This window comes from Pseudopodoces humilis, chromosome 2, assembly GCF_049639895.1.
Source record: "Pseudopodoces humilis isolate 2021_Gansu_Grassland_sample_001 chromosome 2, ASM4963989v1, whole genome shotgun sequence".
Lineage (NCBI taxonomy): Eukaryota > Metazoa > Chordata > Aves > Passeriformes > Paridae > Pseudopodoces > Pseudopodoces humilis.
The window spans coordinates 85,932,037-85,945,993 of NC_142201.1; the positions used below are offsets into that span (position 1 = coordinate 85,932,037).

At 38.4% G+C, this 13,957-nt stretch overlaps 1 protein-coding gene across 6 annotated transcripts in view; it reads right to left on the bottom strand.

The window, feature by feature from the left end:
• Window positions 1–13,957, bottom strand: part of RIMKLB (ribosomal modification protein rimK like family member B) — a 53,341-nt gene that overhangs the window by 30,688 nt on the left and 8,696 nt on the right. For 4 of the 6 annotated variants that reach the window (XR_015771859.1, XR_015771860.1, XR_015771858.1 and 1 more), the window contains exon 3: window positions 10,465–10,685. Coding sequence is in view for 1 of the 6 variants with exons in the window: in XM_088051402.1 (XP_087907528.1) it covers window positions 10,465–10,639 (175 nt within the window). In the remaining 5 variants the exon portion in view is untranslated. Of the gene's footprint in view, window positions 1–10,464; window positions 10,686–13,957 lie in introns of those variants that run through there. The other 2 variants (XR_015771861.1, XR_015771862.1) reach the window with 2 other exon arrangements.

Sequence of the window (13,957 nt, forward strand, 5' to 3'; positions counted from 1 at the left end):
TGGCACCTCAGTCCCCACTGCCAAACCAATTTCAATCATCTTGTCCCCACTGTTTTTGAGTGGACCATTCATTGTGTCAGAGAGAAGAGGTACAACCAATATGAAAGAAGATCTCTACTTTAAATTGTGTGCTCAGACCAAACTGTATCTCCCATCCCACAGCAGACAGAATGCCACAACACCAGACATCCTTTCTTTTGCATAATACACAGCTATGATTCAAATGTTTTAGCTGTGAAGGTTAAACAAGTCTCTAAGATACTTAATAGATTGGTCTTCTTTTAATTGTAATAATTCAGGACAAATTAATGTCTACTTTAACTAGCAAAAGCCACTTGAGTCAAATTGAGTTCCTATTCCAAGCTAGTCCTTCCCAAAATATCCTTACAGATTTGGGAAAAAACATTCTTTTTTCCTTGAAGTGCCCTCCTTCCACTGCATGACTTGGCAAAAAATTCACAAACTCCCTCAAAGAGACATTTAAGACTTAAGAGTCAGATGCATATTAATAAGGACAAATTCTAAGCAATAAAAATCAGATGCAAAGGTTTAGCCCACTGTAATGTTAAGATGGGTTATGTGAGACCCATCTGCAATGTCAAAAAAAACCCACATTCAATGTTTTGTCAGATATAAATACATCACTTAAAACAGAATCAGTACTAAAACTCAATTTTTTCTTGCCCAATCTAAGCAAAGTAGCAGTTTTGTACCAGTGTCACCTGTCTGGCCAACAGATGAAACCATGTTTTTATTTTGTTTCATACATAAGACAGAAAGCAAAATAATATGCTCTTCTACTGGAAAGCAAGGAAGAAGGCACTATAAATTAGGACACATCATCTATTTACCATCCTGAGTGTCTCAAATTATACTTTTAAATAAATCCTGACTTTACCAGAAAGTAAGCATAATGTCAGGACATCAGCAGTTTCAGCAGTTAGGTCAACCATTCAGATGTCAAAGCAAGTAACTTTTATTGGGGGTGGGGAAACCAAAAGAATCTATTGAATGTGCATAACAAGAAACCTGGAAGCAGCAGCTTGACTTTTCACACTAGGTTCACAAAGCAATTCTGGCACTTTTCACAGTAAGCCAAATTGGTGGTGAAGATACCCTTTTTACACCTCATCACTCAAGGACAGTTACTTGGATATGGAACCCAAACACTGACAAAGTCACCACACCAGAGTCTTCCTAAGCTGGTCTCTCTCTGTATCACATCACTCTGTGTTACATAAAGCCTACATCTAGCACATCAAAGATGAAAATATTCCATCTCTAAGGTCAGGACATGAACCTGGGAAGAATTACACTTGTACTTACTACTTCAAGCAAAGACAGATGCTAAACAAGTCTAACACCGATGCAAATGCCACAAACTTCAGATTCTATGTACTCACAGCTCTTTTCTCCATGTGATGAATCAGTAAACTCCTGGAAAGGCTCAGAAGAGATAAGCAAATGTGATGTGCCCGTGAAGCTCTGGGAAAATATGAGAAGTGACTGACCACAGCTGTGGCTAAGAAAGTTGACCTAATCATATGATGACTAGAGGAGTGGAACACCCCATCCATAAGTAAAGGCTGAGAGAACTGGGAATGTTCAGCCCAGAGAAGACTTTTAGGCGACCTAATTGCAGCCTTCTAGTACCTGAGACTACAAGAAAGATGGTGAGTATTTATAAGGCAAGTAGTGACAGGACAAGGGAGGATGGCTTTTAACTGAAAGAGGATAGGTTTACTTTAGATAGTAGGAGGAAATTCTTGACTATGAGGTGCTGAAGCACTGGCACAGGTTGCCCAGAGAATTTGTGGCTGCCCCATCCCTGGAAGTGTTTAAGGCCAGGTTGGACAGGGCTTTGAGCAGCCTGGTCTAACAGAAGGTGTCCCTGACCATAGCAGGGAAGGTGAAACAGGATGATCTTTAAGGTCCCTTCCAACTCAAACCATTATATGACAAAAGAGACCTAAAGGTGGCTTTTAAGATAAAGGTTTGTAACAGTTAGGAGATTGACTCTCAGCTGAGTGAATCAATTGCATGTGTAAATGTTTGTCCAGGAGAGCAGCAAATGCCTGAATGTCCTCCCAAAGTAACTAAACCAGCATGTGGGGAGTGTATCCAGGGCTCCGCCCAACCTAGGGGATAAAATCAGAATGATTAGCCAAAAGACTTTTGAAGAGAGCAAAGGGACTGAGTTGACTTAAACTTCTTTATGCTTTCCCAGGGACTAGGAATGCCCAGTGTTGTGATGTTAAGCATATCAAAGGGACTTGTAATGAGAATCACCTTCGCATTGTGCTCCAACAGCTCTGTCTATGCTCTATTTCTAAATTGCTTGTCAAACAATTCATAGCTGTGTATTTTTAACAGCTAAAAAGAACACTTACATAGCTTTTTACAAAAGACTTCTTGTGTCCTTGAAAAAACTTAAATTAAAAGGAAATCATCCCTGTCAAAGCTCCCTAGCATTGTACCAACACAAGACAACTGACACAACACCTAGAGGATACTTTCAAATCAAGTTCTTAGAACTCAAGGGAAATATTTATTGATCTTCTGACTGCTGTGTTTCCCTACAAGATCTAATTATTCTTTAGACAGAAACTGCCTTGATAGCATGGATTTTGAGCATATTATTTCATGGGTGTTACATTACAACTATTATGGTGAACAAAATCTTTTACCCTAATAACTGTGTCAGTGCAGTCCAACCTCCTTCTCAGCTGAAAAATCAAGAGCATTGGCATACCTAGTCTTTTTACTTCACACCTTGACAAAATGGATCAAATCACTACTGTGTCTCTTCCAATATCTGTTCTTCCATGCTTTACTCACAGATGTGTCAAGATGAGTAACAAGCACAGCAAGACAGACCCCAGCTCAATACCTGCCCTATATTGAAGTACAGAGCAAGAAAACCCTTTCTGTATAATAAGAAAGGTTCCTACAAGTTAACACCATTAATTAGTGTAATTGGAGCAGGGGTTCTCTGACCACCTAAGCAGAATACCTCTGCTGTCAGGTATTCTGCTCCAGTTGTCAGAACATATGTAACACATTCTGCTTCAACTTGCTTAACTTTTGACAAATAAAAAAGTATTTTATCAGTTTTAATCCTAAAATGGACTAGACCTTTTAAGAGATGGAAATCACGTAAGCTCTACCATTCAAAGAGCAAACATTATAAGGACATCATTACAGATTTTTGTGACATTGTAAATGTTAATTATTTACTATATAAGGAAATACAAAATAATTGACTGTTTCAGTAGTGACATTTTTTGTTGTTCTGCTCTTTGTTCCACTCTTTCTATGCAGTGAAGGGTAGATATAAAAGGAAACTGTAATTCTTAAAACCAGTATTTCACCACAATTTACGTGAAATAAGCATTTATAAAAGCAAGAAAACGTGATCTGTCCATGAACACTGGTATTCCTAGAAGTCCATATCAATCTAAACACAGGTCTGCACACTGGAAGATCATCTCAATACTGGTCAAAGTTCAGCAGTACTAGTCTCTCCCATATTCACGGTCACTGAGAATCAACTGCCCATCACTCACAAATGGATAACCACCAGACTTGAGAAAATGTGGACAAAGTCAAAGCTACTGTCACTGCTTAAACACCAGGTGATATAGTACTTCTCTGATGACAAATCTGGGAAAGCAAGCACAGCCATCAGTTCCATAAGATTAAGTTTTTCACATCAATACTTGTGCTATCTTCTAATCTCTCCCACTCCAACACACAGTTTGCCCTTCTGATTTGAGTGCTGAAGAACTATTTGTGCAGCCATGCTCTTCCCTGACTCGGAGGACTGATGAAGTCTAAAAAAAACACCTGCCACCAAGAACAGACTGGTTTGAAACTACATCAGTATGCAGACCCAGTTCACAACACAACTGCTCAGACAAATGTGCCAGCAAAACTTGCTTAGGTGACACAGCACTGGAACAGGGATTGTTGGAAAAGTGACACAGAAACCCCCAGCCAGTTAAAGATTGTCTTGTGAAATGTGAGGCTAATTTTCATTTCCTGACTAGGATGTGTGGAAACACTTCTTTCATCTTGCTTTTGTCCCTTTTTACATTGTTTATCATCCAGATGGCCACTCCTGAGAATTCTTACAACAATTAAAAATCTGGCAATGCTTTCTGGCATTTTCAGATATGATGACATGCACGTATGTTCAAGATGATGTGCCCTACAAGTCTGATTTTCCTGGCTGGCTGTTCTAGCACACATGCAAATGAAAAACTTCAGACCTTAACACAGCCCTCTGAAATTAACATAATAAAGTATTTCCATGCAGAAACATTCCTACCCCTCCACCTTGACAAGGCTGCTTTCGACTGAGTTCATATCTACCACTGGTGACATACTGAAGTAACAGAACAATTTTGAGAAGTTCAAATTCACTGTTAGCCTTTGTTATTTTAGCATCAGTTTAAAATGACAATCATTCACATAAGAATAGAAATCCCTGACAGGAAGGAAGAAAACTGCAAGAACACCCAGGATGGTTACAGAGTACAAATCCTTTCTTTCTATATGTATTGTAAGAAAGTTGTCTTTGGTGTCATAGTTCTGAAGAAAACCAAACCGATTCTTCTTAACATATGTGGCAGCTGTTGAAAGGCACTGTTATTAATATATGATAATAAATGTTAAGTCTTTTCTATTAGAGATGTGTTTGTCTTGGGTATCTAATACTGGGGTCTCACATACTGAATTAACCCACCTCTAAATACAGCTACTATTCCAAAATCTCCTCTACATAGTCCACAGCTGCCTAACAGTAATGCTTATGGCTTTAACAGCAATCAGACTGGAAATGATCAATTTCCACAGTGAAAGAACATCAGAAACAGTTTCAAATTATTCTGAGCCCAACACTTTCCACAGCACAAAATCCACATCTAACCACCTTCCAGTCCTTTGCACACAATGCAGTTCCTTCTCCCACTCTCACTTGAGTCACAAACCAATTTCCCAACTCTGCAGCTGAAGTAAGGGCTGCTCTGGCTGTAGTTAACAGCAGGAAACAGGCCAACTCTGCAGTGCTCAAAAAGGCACCTTGCCAAGGCTGCTTACCTCTGTTCCATGACTCCCAAATCAACTGCTGCATGTTGCAGGAAAAGCTCTTACATTAAGGTGCCCTGTTGGACTCACATGTGCCAGGGAACTACTGAAACAGCCAGAAGGAAGAGGAGGTGACTATGTTCCCTGTTGTATGAAAGAAGACAGTCTTTATGTGACTTACAAAAATATTAAGAGTTTTGATATTTTGATATGGAAACCATTTCATATATGTAAAAGCTCTCTCTTACCATGGATCTAGGTGATTCAAAGTGTTTTTCTTACAATTATATGAAAACACAGCAATTTTTTATCCATCCTTACCTTTTTTTCTCCCAGCTTTCTATACTTTACAGAAATCTTTAAACTATGCCAATTCCTCCAATGTTTATTTCAAATTATGTCTAATCCAGTGTGAGAAAAAAAAAAATCAAAGATCACAACTACTCATTACTAGTTCAAATTAAATAAGAAATGAAGGACAGATCATATGAAACAAAATCACATCGTTCAAGATGAGAGACTTAAACAAGACACTGCCTTCTAATGCAAAGTTCAGGCCCACACTGGAAACCCAGATACCTAAAACAGCACACCAACCAAATTAAAATAATCTATCTTCTAAGTACTTCCTCTGCAGAAAAAATAAAGTGAGAGAAAAAATAAAAATTAAGAGATCTGTTTCCGGATGCTACCCACCTGACTTAAGAAAAGCCAGCTGACTGTGCACAATTACAGTTTTAGAATACATGACTATTATGCCCTTTTTATTCCTCACCTAAGCTGACCACACATTCCCAAAGGAAAAGCCAAGAAAGTCTTAGGAAAAGTTAATACTTTGTTTTATACTTCAGTCACTCCAGCATCTTCAACAGTTCAAAGTTCATGAAAGCAACTTTCCTTAAAACTATTTTCCTTCACAGGACAGTATCAGAAAATATGGAATTTCCAAAAAACCTACAATAAAGGTATTGGCAAATTACTGACTCCGTGAATTCTATTTTCTTCTGTTCTGGTAGCAAAAAAAATTTAATTAAAATATTATTATATATCATTTTAATGAGGGAAGGATCCAAATTTTCCTAACATTTTCTTACCAAGGAATAGTTATTGAACTGTTTTGCCCTACAGGTAAGGCATGCAGTCTGTGGGGAAAGCTACTACTCAATCCTAGACACAGGGAAGAAGAAAGAATATTCAGAATAAGGAGACAATCCATGGGTATGTTTTGTCTCTTGTCCACAAAGTCCCTCCTATAGTTCAAAAGTACACATTTTGACAGAACTCACTGCTAAGACTTCAGATAAACGTTTAAAAAATGTCCTGCAGAGTTTTGTTACATTACTTGCTATGTATTTCAAATGAATATAGGAATTGCCAAACTAGATAGAAAACTAGACATTCCAATTTGTAATCCTTACAGCAGTAAATACCAGATGCCATGCACAAACAAAATAATCCTAAAGCTGACACTATCAGACATCCCAACCACAAGAAAATTCCTGTTCTGAATATTTCTGGAGGTATAACTAAATCACATAAATACAAGCCATTCCTTGAAAGAACAATCCCATTCTTCCTCACCTGTGTACCAGAGATAGGAATTGTGTGACCACAAAAAGGCTTGGTAAAGCAATCTATTCCAACAGAAAACTGTTAATTATTTGGTGGAGTTAGTCTTCCATTGGATTGGCCAACCCAACTCACACAAATGCCAGATTCTGCAAAGTAGCAGACAATTTGGTAAACCTTTATTTTTTTTAATTAGCTGAGGTACAACATGAAAGCAAGTCAAGAGAAACATGAAGTCCTTTACACGGCAAGCAGCAATAGCAATGCTGGAAAGGGACAGGCTGCTCCATTCAGCAGCAGATTGTCCTAGACTGGTTTAGGTTCAAGAATTTAACTCTTAAGAAACTTAGGCTGCAGCTACACAGCACAAGTTTAAATCAAAACAGCTCAGTTACCACCCTCCATATTTTTCCACACAGGCACTCTTGCCCATGCCTGTGCTACAATGTTGTGTGTGTCTGATTCAGTAACCACCTCAGCAGGTTCAGCCCACCATAGGAGCAGAAAAAATTAATTTATACAGCTCTACTTTTCCACTTATTTTTTCTCAGCTTTTGCCTTGGAAATCTACAGAGTACTACTGCCACCGTGGAAAAGAAAAAGGAGTGCATGGCTTGGGTAAGCAAACACCTATTCAAGTAAGGCATAAACCATAGTTCATTTCAAAAAATACTTGTTGAACTTATTTCCAAAACTGTTTAAGCATAAATCAGTTTAAGAATTCCCTCCTAGACTAAAAAAGAAACACTAATTCTACATCTTTTAACTTGCATTTACAATCACTTCTGGATTCATGCTGGGTTGAGGTATCTAATGTGCATCTTGAGCTGCATGCAAGTTCATCATGTGGTCAGTCACACTGTGACTGTGTGGGGTGCTTGGCATTTTGGGTCATCCTGAGTTTTAGCTGTGAAATAAAAGGAACCAGCAAGGATTGCTGGGCTTACAGTGTTAGTTTGCCTTGGGAATCCAGCCACACTTCCCATCCAGCCCTGCAGTACAGCAGAGATCCGCCCCAAAGAGTGACTGCTGCTGAGTCCACTGAGTGGACCCCACCTCCTCCCCCTCTCCCTTTGGCCATGGCAAATGTTATCATTTCTGACAGACATAAATTTTGTAAATCTCAGCCTCACAAAATCTTTATGCATCTGTCCTTGGGCTGGGCTTCAGCAATACCTGCATCACTGTGCTCTACTGCAAGGTATAAGCCATGTGGTTTCTGGAACACAATTTTCACATGTATGTATCCCACAGATCTGCTCAATTTTCCTAAATTTAGAAGTGTCTTTTCCACTCTACCCCTGTGAAGTAAATAATTTTTTAGCTCTTATGCTGAATTTTTGGTCTCTGAAGTCTCCAGCCATGTTCCTGACAGTCAGCAAGTCCACAAGAAGGATTACTGACTCTATCATCTACAGAAATACCACAGCTTTTAAATTTTAAATAGCATCCAGCAATATCCAGCTTGACTGTGTAAATTTAACATTATTCTAACAATTTTCTTAAGAAATTGCCATGGTTTTAATGGACAAAAAAAGCTCTAACCTAAGTGTGAATATGTGGGGAAAAAACCCAACTATTACTTCCTCCAATATCATACATTACCTTCAGAGTCTGAGCCTTGAATTGCCAAGCTTTCAAGACAAATAATGACAGAAAAGGATGCAAAAGCACACATTATTATCCACTGAAGATACATTCTCTTCATCAACTCCTCTATGTCATAGAAAATTTTACTCAACCTGGATCCCTCACACAGTAGATAACAGAAAATGGTACAGAATGCGCTAGCTCCTGGATTTTGTTCCAGGACACCTTTTCCTAGGCCAGCTGAGGTTTTTAAAAAGGAAAATGAAATACAAAGCTTTTGCATGTGTCCTCCAGCAGAAATCTTTATCAAATCATGTTCAAAAGCTCTACAAAAAACACAACTGGAAAATTAAGAGGGAAGATTTTTCACTGCTCTCCAAGAGAAAGAATTGTTTTATACAAGACAATTCCAACCCCTCAGAAAGAAAAAAAAAAAACACAATTAGACACACCAGACTACTTATAACAAAATTTCTATCCACAATCTTCCAGCACTTTTATCTCACTCCTTTTCAAATGATGTTGTTTACATCATATTGAACGAACACTTTGTATGAGAATAATTTCCCTTTTCTTGCATTTTTTTCCAGTAATTTTCTTAATTTTTCTTGTTCTTGTACTACACCTTCTTCAATATTAGTTTTCCAACTTGTATTACTTTTATCTTTTCCCTTGCAATAGACATAGTGCTAGGAGACATTAGACAGAAAAGAGCAGAAGGGTCCAAAATTTACACTTGCCCTATTTAATTCCCCAAAAAAGAGACAGAAGACAGAAAAGAAAAAATCACCAAGAAATAAAAACAGTACTTAAATGCTGAAGGACTAATTATGCATCCCAGAGACTGCAGCTACAGTCCAGGATGGCTGTGTTCCCATTACACACTGTCCAAAGGAAAGCATGTTCAGATCTCAGACTTTCTGACAAGAAGTTACCTTGATCTGAAGACATCCCACAGAATTTCAATCTGTGATAAAAATCGTAAGACTCCTCAGATTAAAAGACAAAATACGTAAACAGAAGTTTAGAAATACCAGATTAAAAAATACTGTTTTTACCATCCATGTAGTAAAAATTTTATACTTGATTGATTCATGCAAAAATAGGGTATAAATTCTGACCAAAGTTCTTCCCCAGAGTCAGTTTTATGATTCCTTTCCTACATATGATTTCCCAAAGAGGAACAAGGTATACATGGCAGCCTCTTCTTCATGGCTGAGGGTACTTTCATATTTTCTTCCTGAACAGAATTACCCTAATACAACTTTCAGAAATGTAATTCTTCCCTGGGTCTCCAGCAATACATTTTTTTGACTGATAAATGGGGAAGAGGAATGAAAGAGCCATGGGTAAAAAAAAAACAAAACACTGCAGTCTCCTTGCTTTAGGAAATCCAAATTAAAAGATGTTGGAACAAAATTGTAAGAGTTACACAGCTTGACATTGGTGGTATTAGTATTTTCCTATCAGATAAGCCTACTATCTACAGAATCCTTTTACTTAACATTTCTAATGCAACTTAACATTTTACATTTCCTTTTTAATCACCACAGGGAAAAAAAAGTTAGTAGGAAAACAGAACAGAAATCTCACCATTTAGACTTAAATACTGTAAATTAGTTTAATTCACTGTAAATTGTAGTAATACCTCAAATTATTTGATGCACATACTTTATCAGCACTGTTCTTTTTTGGAATTCACCTAACTCCACATCTGTACAGCAGTGTGCTTTAGTTACATCACATCATAACCTCTAGTTCCAACACTTTGTACTGTTCATTGAAAATTCCTTTCAGATTATTTCTGGTGTTTTCTACTTTGGAGCCAGAAAACAACAGAAGAAAAAAGTCCCTCTGAAACTCTTAAGCGTGACCCAGAAAGTTCAAGTACTGAAGCAAAAATCAAACTCCGTGATTCCTTATTAATTCAGGGGTCCTGTAGTCCTTATCCTGGACTCACCAAAATGAAACAACCCTCCTCTCTTTTTTGCAGAGGGACAGCAAAAGTGGTTCTAATGCAAATTAGCAAACTGAACAATTATATTTGATTAACATAATAAATTCTAAAAAAATGGTATTATGTACATCTACATGATTTAGATGATGAATGGTAGGTAGTCTGGCATACATGGAATTCATTATTAAATAGTATGCTCCATTTTACAATCTTTTCCCAAGCACCCCTTCAGCACACTCCCAGCCTTAGCTCATTCTCACCAAGATTTCCATCCTCAATGGTCAGCACCACTTCATCCATCACCAAGGCCCGGAAATCCAGCTCCTCTTCACAGCACTTGGCCTTAAGTGCTCTCAGGATCTCCTGCTGAGGGTAATCTTCTCTGATGCGACGGTCTGTTAAGAACCACAGCCTGGGAGCAACTGAACTGCACATCTTGGACTTGTCTTGCAACCTCCAAGGTCTTCTTCCAACAGAACTGCTAGACAGTGGAGAAGATGAGACTCTGTTAGAGTACATAGGCTCTTATCTTCATGATCCCCGCTGTACTAAGTCCCACTTCCTCTGCACAAGTCAGTCCATTTCAACAGACTGCAACTTCCAAACTCCAAGAAGCAAAATAATGTCTACACCTACTCTGCAACCAAAAGTACCAACAGAAACAAATCCATTTACATTCTATGGAATGTTAAATGCTAGAAATTAGGTCTTGGTCCTCATCCCAGCTTTCTCCTCAAGAAGTACACAAAGATGCAACTACTGGTACTGGCAGTAGCATTCCTCTTTCATTACAGTACTAAAAAGCATACAAAGAAATGAAAACAATTTGAATGGCCGTGTCTGAAGGCCAGAATTTCAACTTCATGATCAGGTTAATTCTTCAACTGAAATAACTCCACCCTTCTCCTAGGTACTGCTAAAATACCCAGTGACAGACTTGATTGTCTCTTTTCACCACATATGGATAAGGGTGACAAACTCTTTATGTTAAAAATGCAGACCAGAAGAACAGAAATTCATTACCACAAAGTCTTCCAAGTAACTACAGTTTTGCTCTCACAAATATTTCACATCTGCTGTGAGATACACTTAGAAATATATTAGGAAGTATCCAGAACACATAATAATGGAAAAACCAATGGAACAAGGAGCACCAACGAAATACAGAACATTAACGCATGTAAAATAAAGCAAAATCAAGGCCAGAATTTCAGTGGTAGCCCTTTCTTGCTTCAAATCAATTTTTTTAAATCATCTTTATACATAAACAGCACTAATGAATTCAGGACCAAGAAGATAAAACAGTTCAAATTTAAGAATTTCAGTAGGGTTAGAACTGATAATAGCGAAGTACTGCTCCTTCTGCTTTGAATACAGAGGACTGGGGCTATTTTTGACTGAATATATTTTCACTGAAATGTTTTAAAAGCTGTAAACCAGTCACAGGTACATTAATAGACTACTCCTTTATGCTCAAGAAAGACAAGCATGGTGTAGGGAACATGAATTCTAGAAAAAACCAGAACAGTTTTCTGTGTCACCTTTAAACTTTCCTATTAAAATAAAGATGCAAAAATCATCACTTTCACCAATGTAACTGACATGAGTTCCTAGCAGAACTGAACTCTGAGACAGGAAAAGGAGTTTTGCCTCTTAGTCCTAATGACTGCTGCCAGCAGACAATTTAAATTCAAAAATACCTTTAGTATATAATTTTAATCACTTCATGTTACAAAGATTTTTAGTTTCTGCAGCAGGTCTTGGGACAAAAGGATTGTTTAGTTACAACCATATGAACGAGCTAGACTTTCTTAGCATTAAAAAACTATTTTTTTTTACTAGAACAGCTTTTACTTAATAAAAAAAAAAAATTAAGTGGACATATTTATTCCTGGTACTGAGAACCATAGTAACAAAGACTGTGCAAAGACTGTGACTTTTTTTTTTTCCCATTGATTTGGTAAATGAGGTTCAACAATAAAGCCAAAGACTACAGTTCTTCATGCTGTAAGACTGGACAAAGGCAGAAGCTAGGGAAAGACGATCACAGATCCAGACCAGTCCTTGAATGCATTCAAGATGTTCAACGTAAAGCAGGAAAAAGAGTGTTTGCTCCCTGCAGAAAAATGGGTGTGGGAGGTTATAATATAAGGAGTATCTTTTGATCTCTCAAAGAACCTCTTTGTTCTTCAAAGCAGCTCGAAGCGAAGAGGGCAAGATGAAGCTTGGGCTAGCAATGGCTGACATCTACCAGGTCGTGCCCCACTTGTGTCTCCCTCAACAATGGATGTCTGGACGCGGCAGTTTACAGGGCACTTCCTGCAACAACAGCCTGGGCTGGGCAGCGGGACAGAGCGTGTTTGGCAGGCCGAGCGCGGCGGCCCCGGGCACTGCCCCGCAGCGCTGCCATTTGCGGCGGGGCTGGCGAGGCCGAGCAGCGCCCCCTGCCGCCCCTGCCCCCGGCCCGGACGGGCGCATCCCACGCAACAGCGGGAGAACGCCGAGGGCACGCAAAAACACACCGCACACGCTTCCTCCGAGTTAAAAAAACAAACAAACAAACATAAATTAGAAACCATCACCTATTTTCTGCCTGCTTGGGGTTTTAGTTTGGGTTTTTGTGGTTTGAGGGTTTTTCCCCCTCAGTACTGGTCTAACGCTGATACAAGAACCAAGTATTTTCTCCCCATTTTTGCTTTCTTTGCCAAACTGCTTCAATTTTTCTCAAACCTCTTCTCTACGTGGCCCCACGTCCACCTCCTTAAACACACCATCACCTCTCCCTGATTGCCACTTCAGCACTTAATTTCTTAAAAAGCAGCAAAGGATCGAAAAAAAAAAAAAAAAGGTACATCCTTCTCCTTCATCTTCTACTTTTGAAAGAAGTTACAACTTTGTCAAGAAGGGCCATCCACATATATCAATGAGGATATTAAACCAGCAGGTGTATAAAAATACCTTGGGTATGGCTATTAATCTCTATCCTAATACTACATCTCATTTGCTCAAAATCTTAATGGTTTTATAAATGTACATACGAAAACTACCATTTTATCATAAGAAAGGCAAGTAATAATCTCACATCTGCAAGTAAAGACTGAGAAGCTCACTTTAGAACAAGCCACAAGCCAGCAGCAGAGACCAAAACTAGTAATCCTAACTCATGGATCCTTCACCTCCAACCCAATACTGTATTTTTTTTCCCTATCCAAAAGAATTCCTTTTTCACACTAACATTCTGCTCCTAAAAACAGAATATATTCATCCATTTCAGCCTCACCTTATAATCTATCTGATTGTGTAAGAAATCTCACATAACAAAACTTGCAATTTACCCTATTAACCCAAACATCTTAAAAATCCCTCCCACATTCTCAAGAAAATGGTTTGTAGGAGGAAAGCTGGCCTCACAGTCAGATGCACAAAAGCATTAAGCTCTGAAGTTGGATATTATTGCCAGAATTCTTCCCTGAAAACCAACTCCACCCATTTCAATCTAAAAGACACAGCCTCAGACAATGCTGGGTGTGCAGAGAATACTTCCTAATCCATGAGAGCATCTATTGCAAAGTAACTATGGTATATATAAGGGGAAGAGCAGATGTTTAAATAACTTCAAGATGGCCACTTCAAGTGCACTTTTCACTCAAAGATACTACAGTCAAAATAAGTACAATCTTTCAATAACTACTTCAAGGATTTAGGTAATTCAAAGGCAAAAAGTAATCATAAACTTAACTGCATGTAACAGAC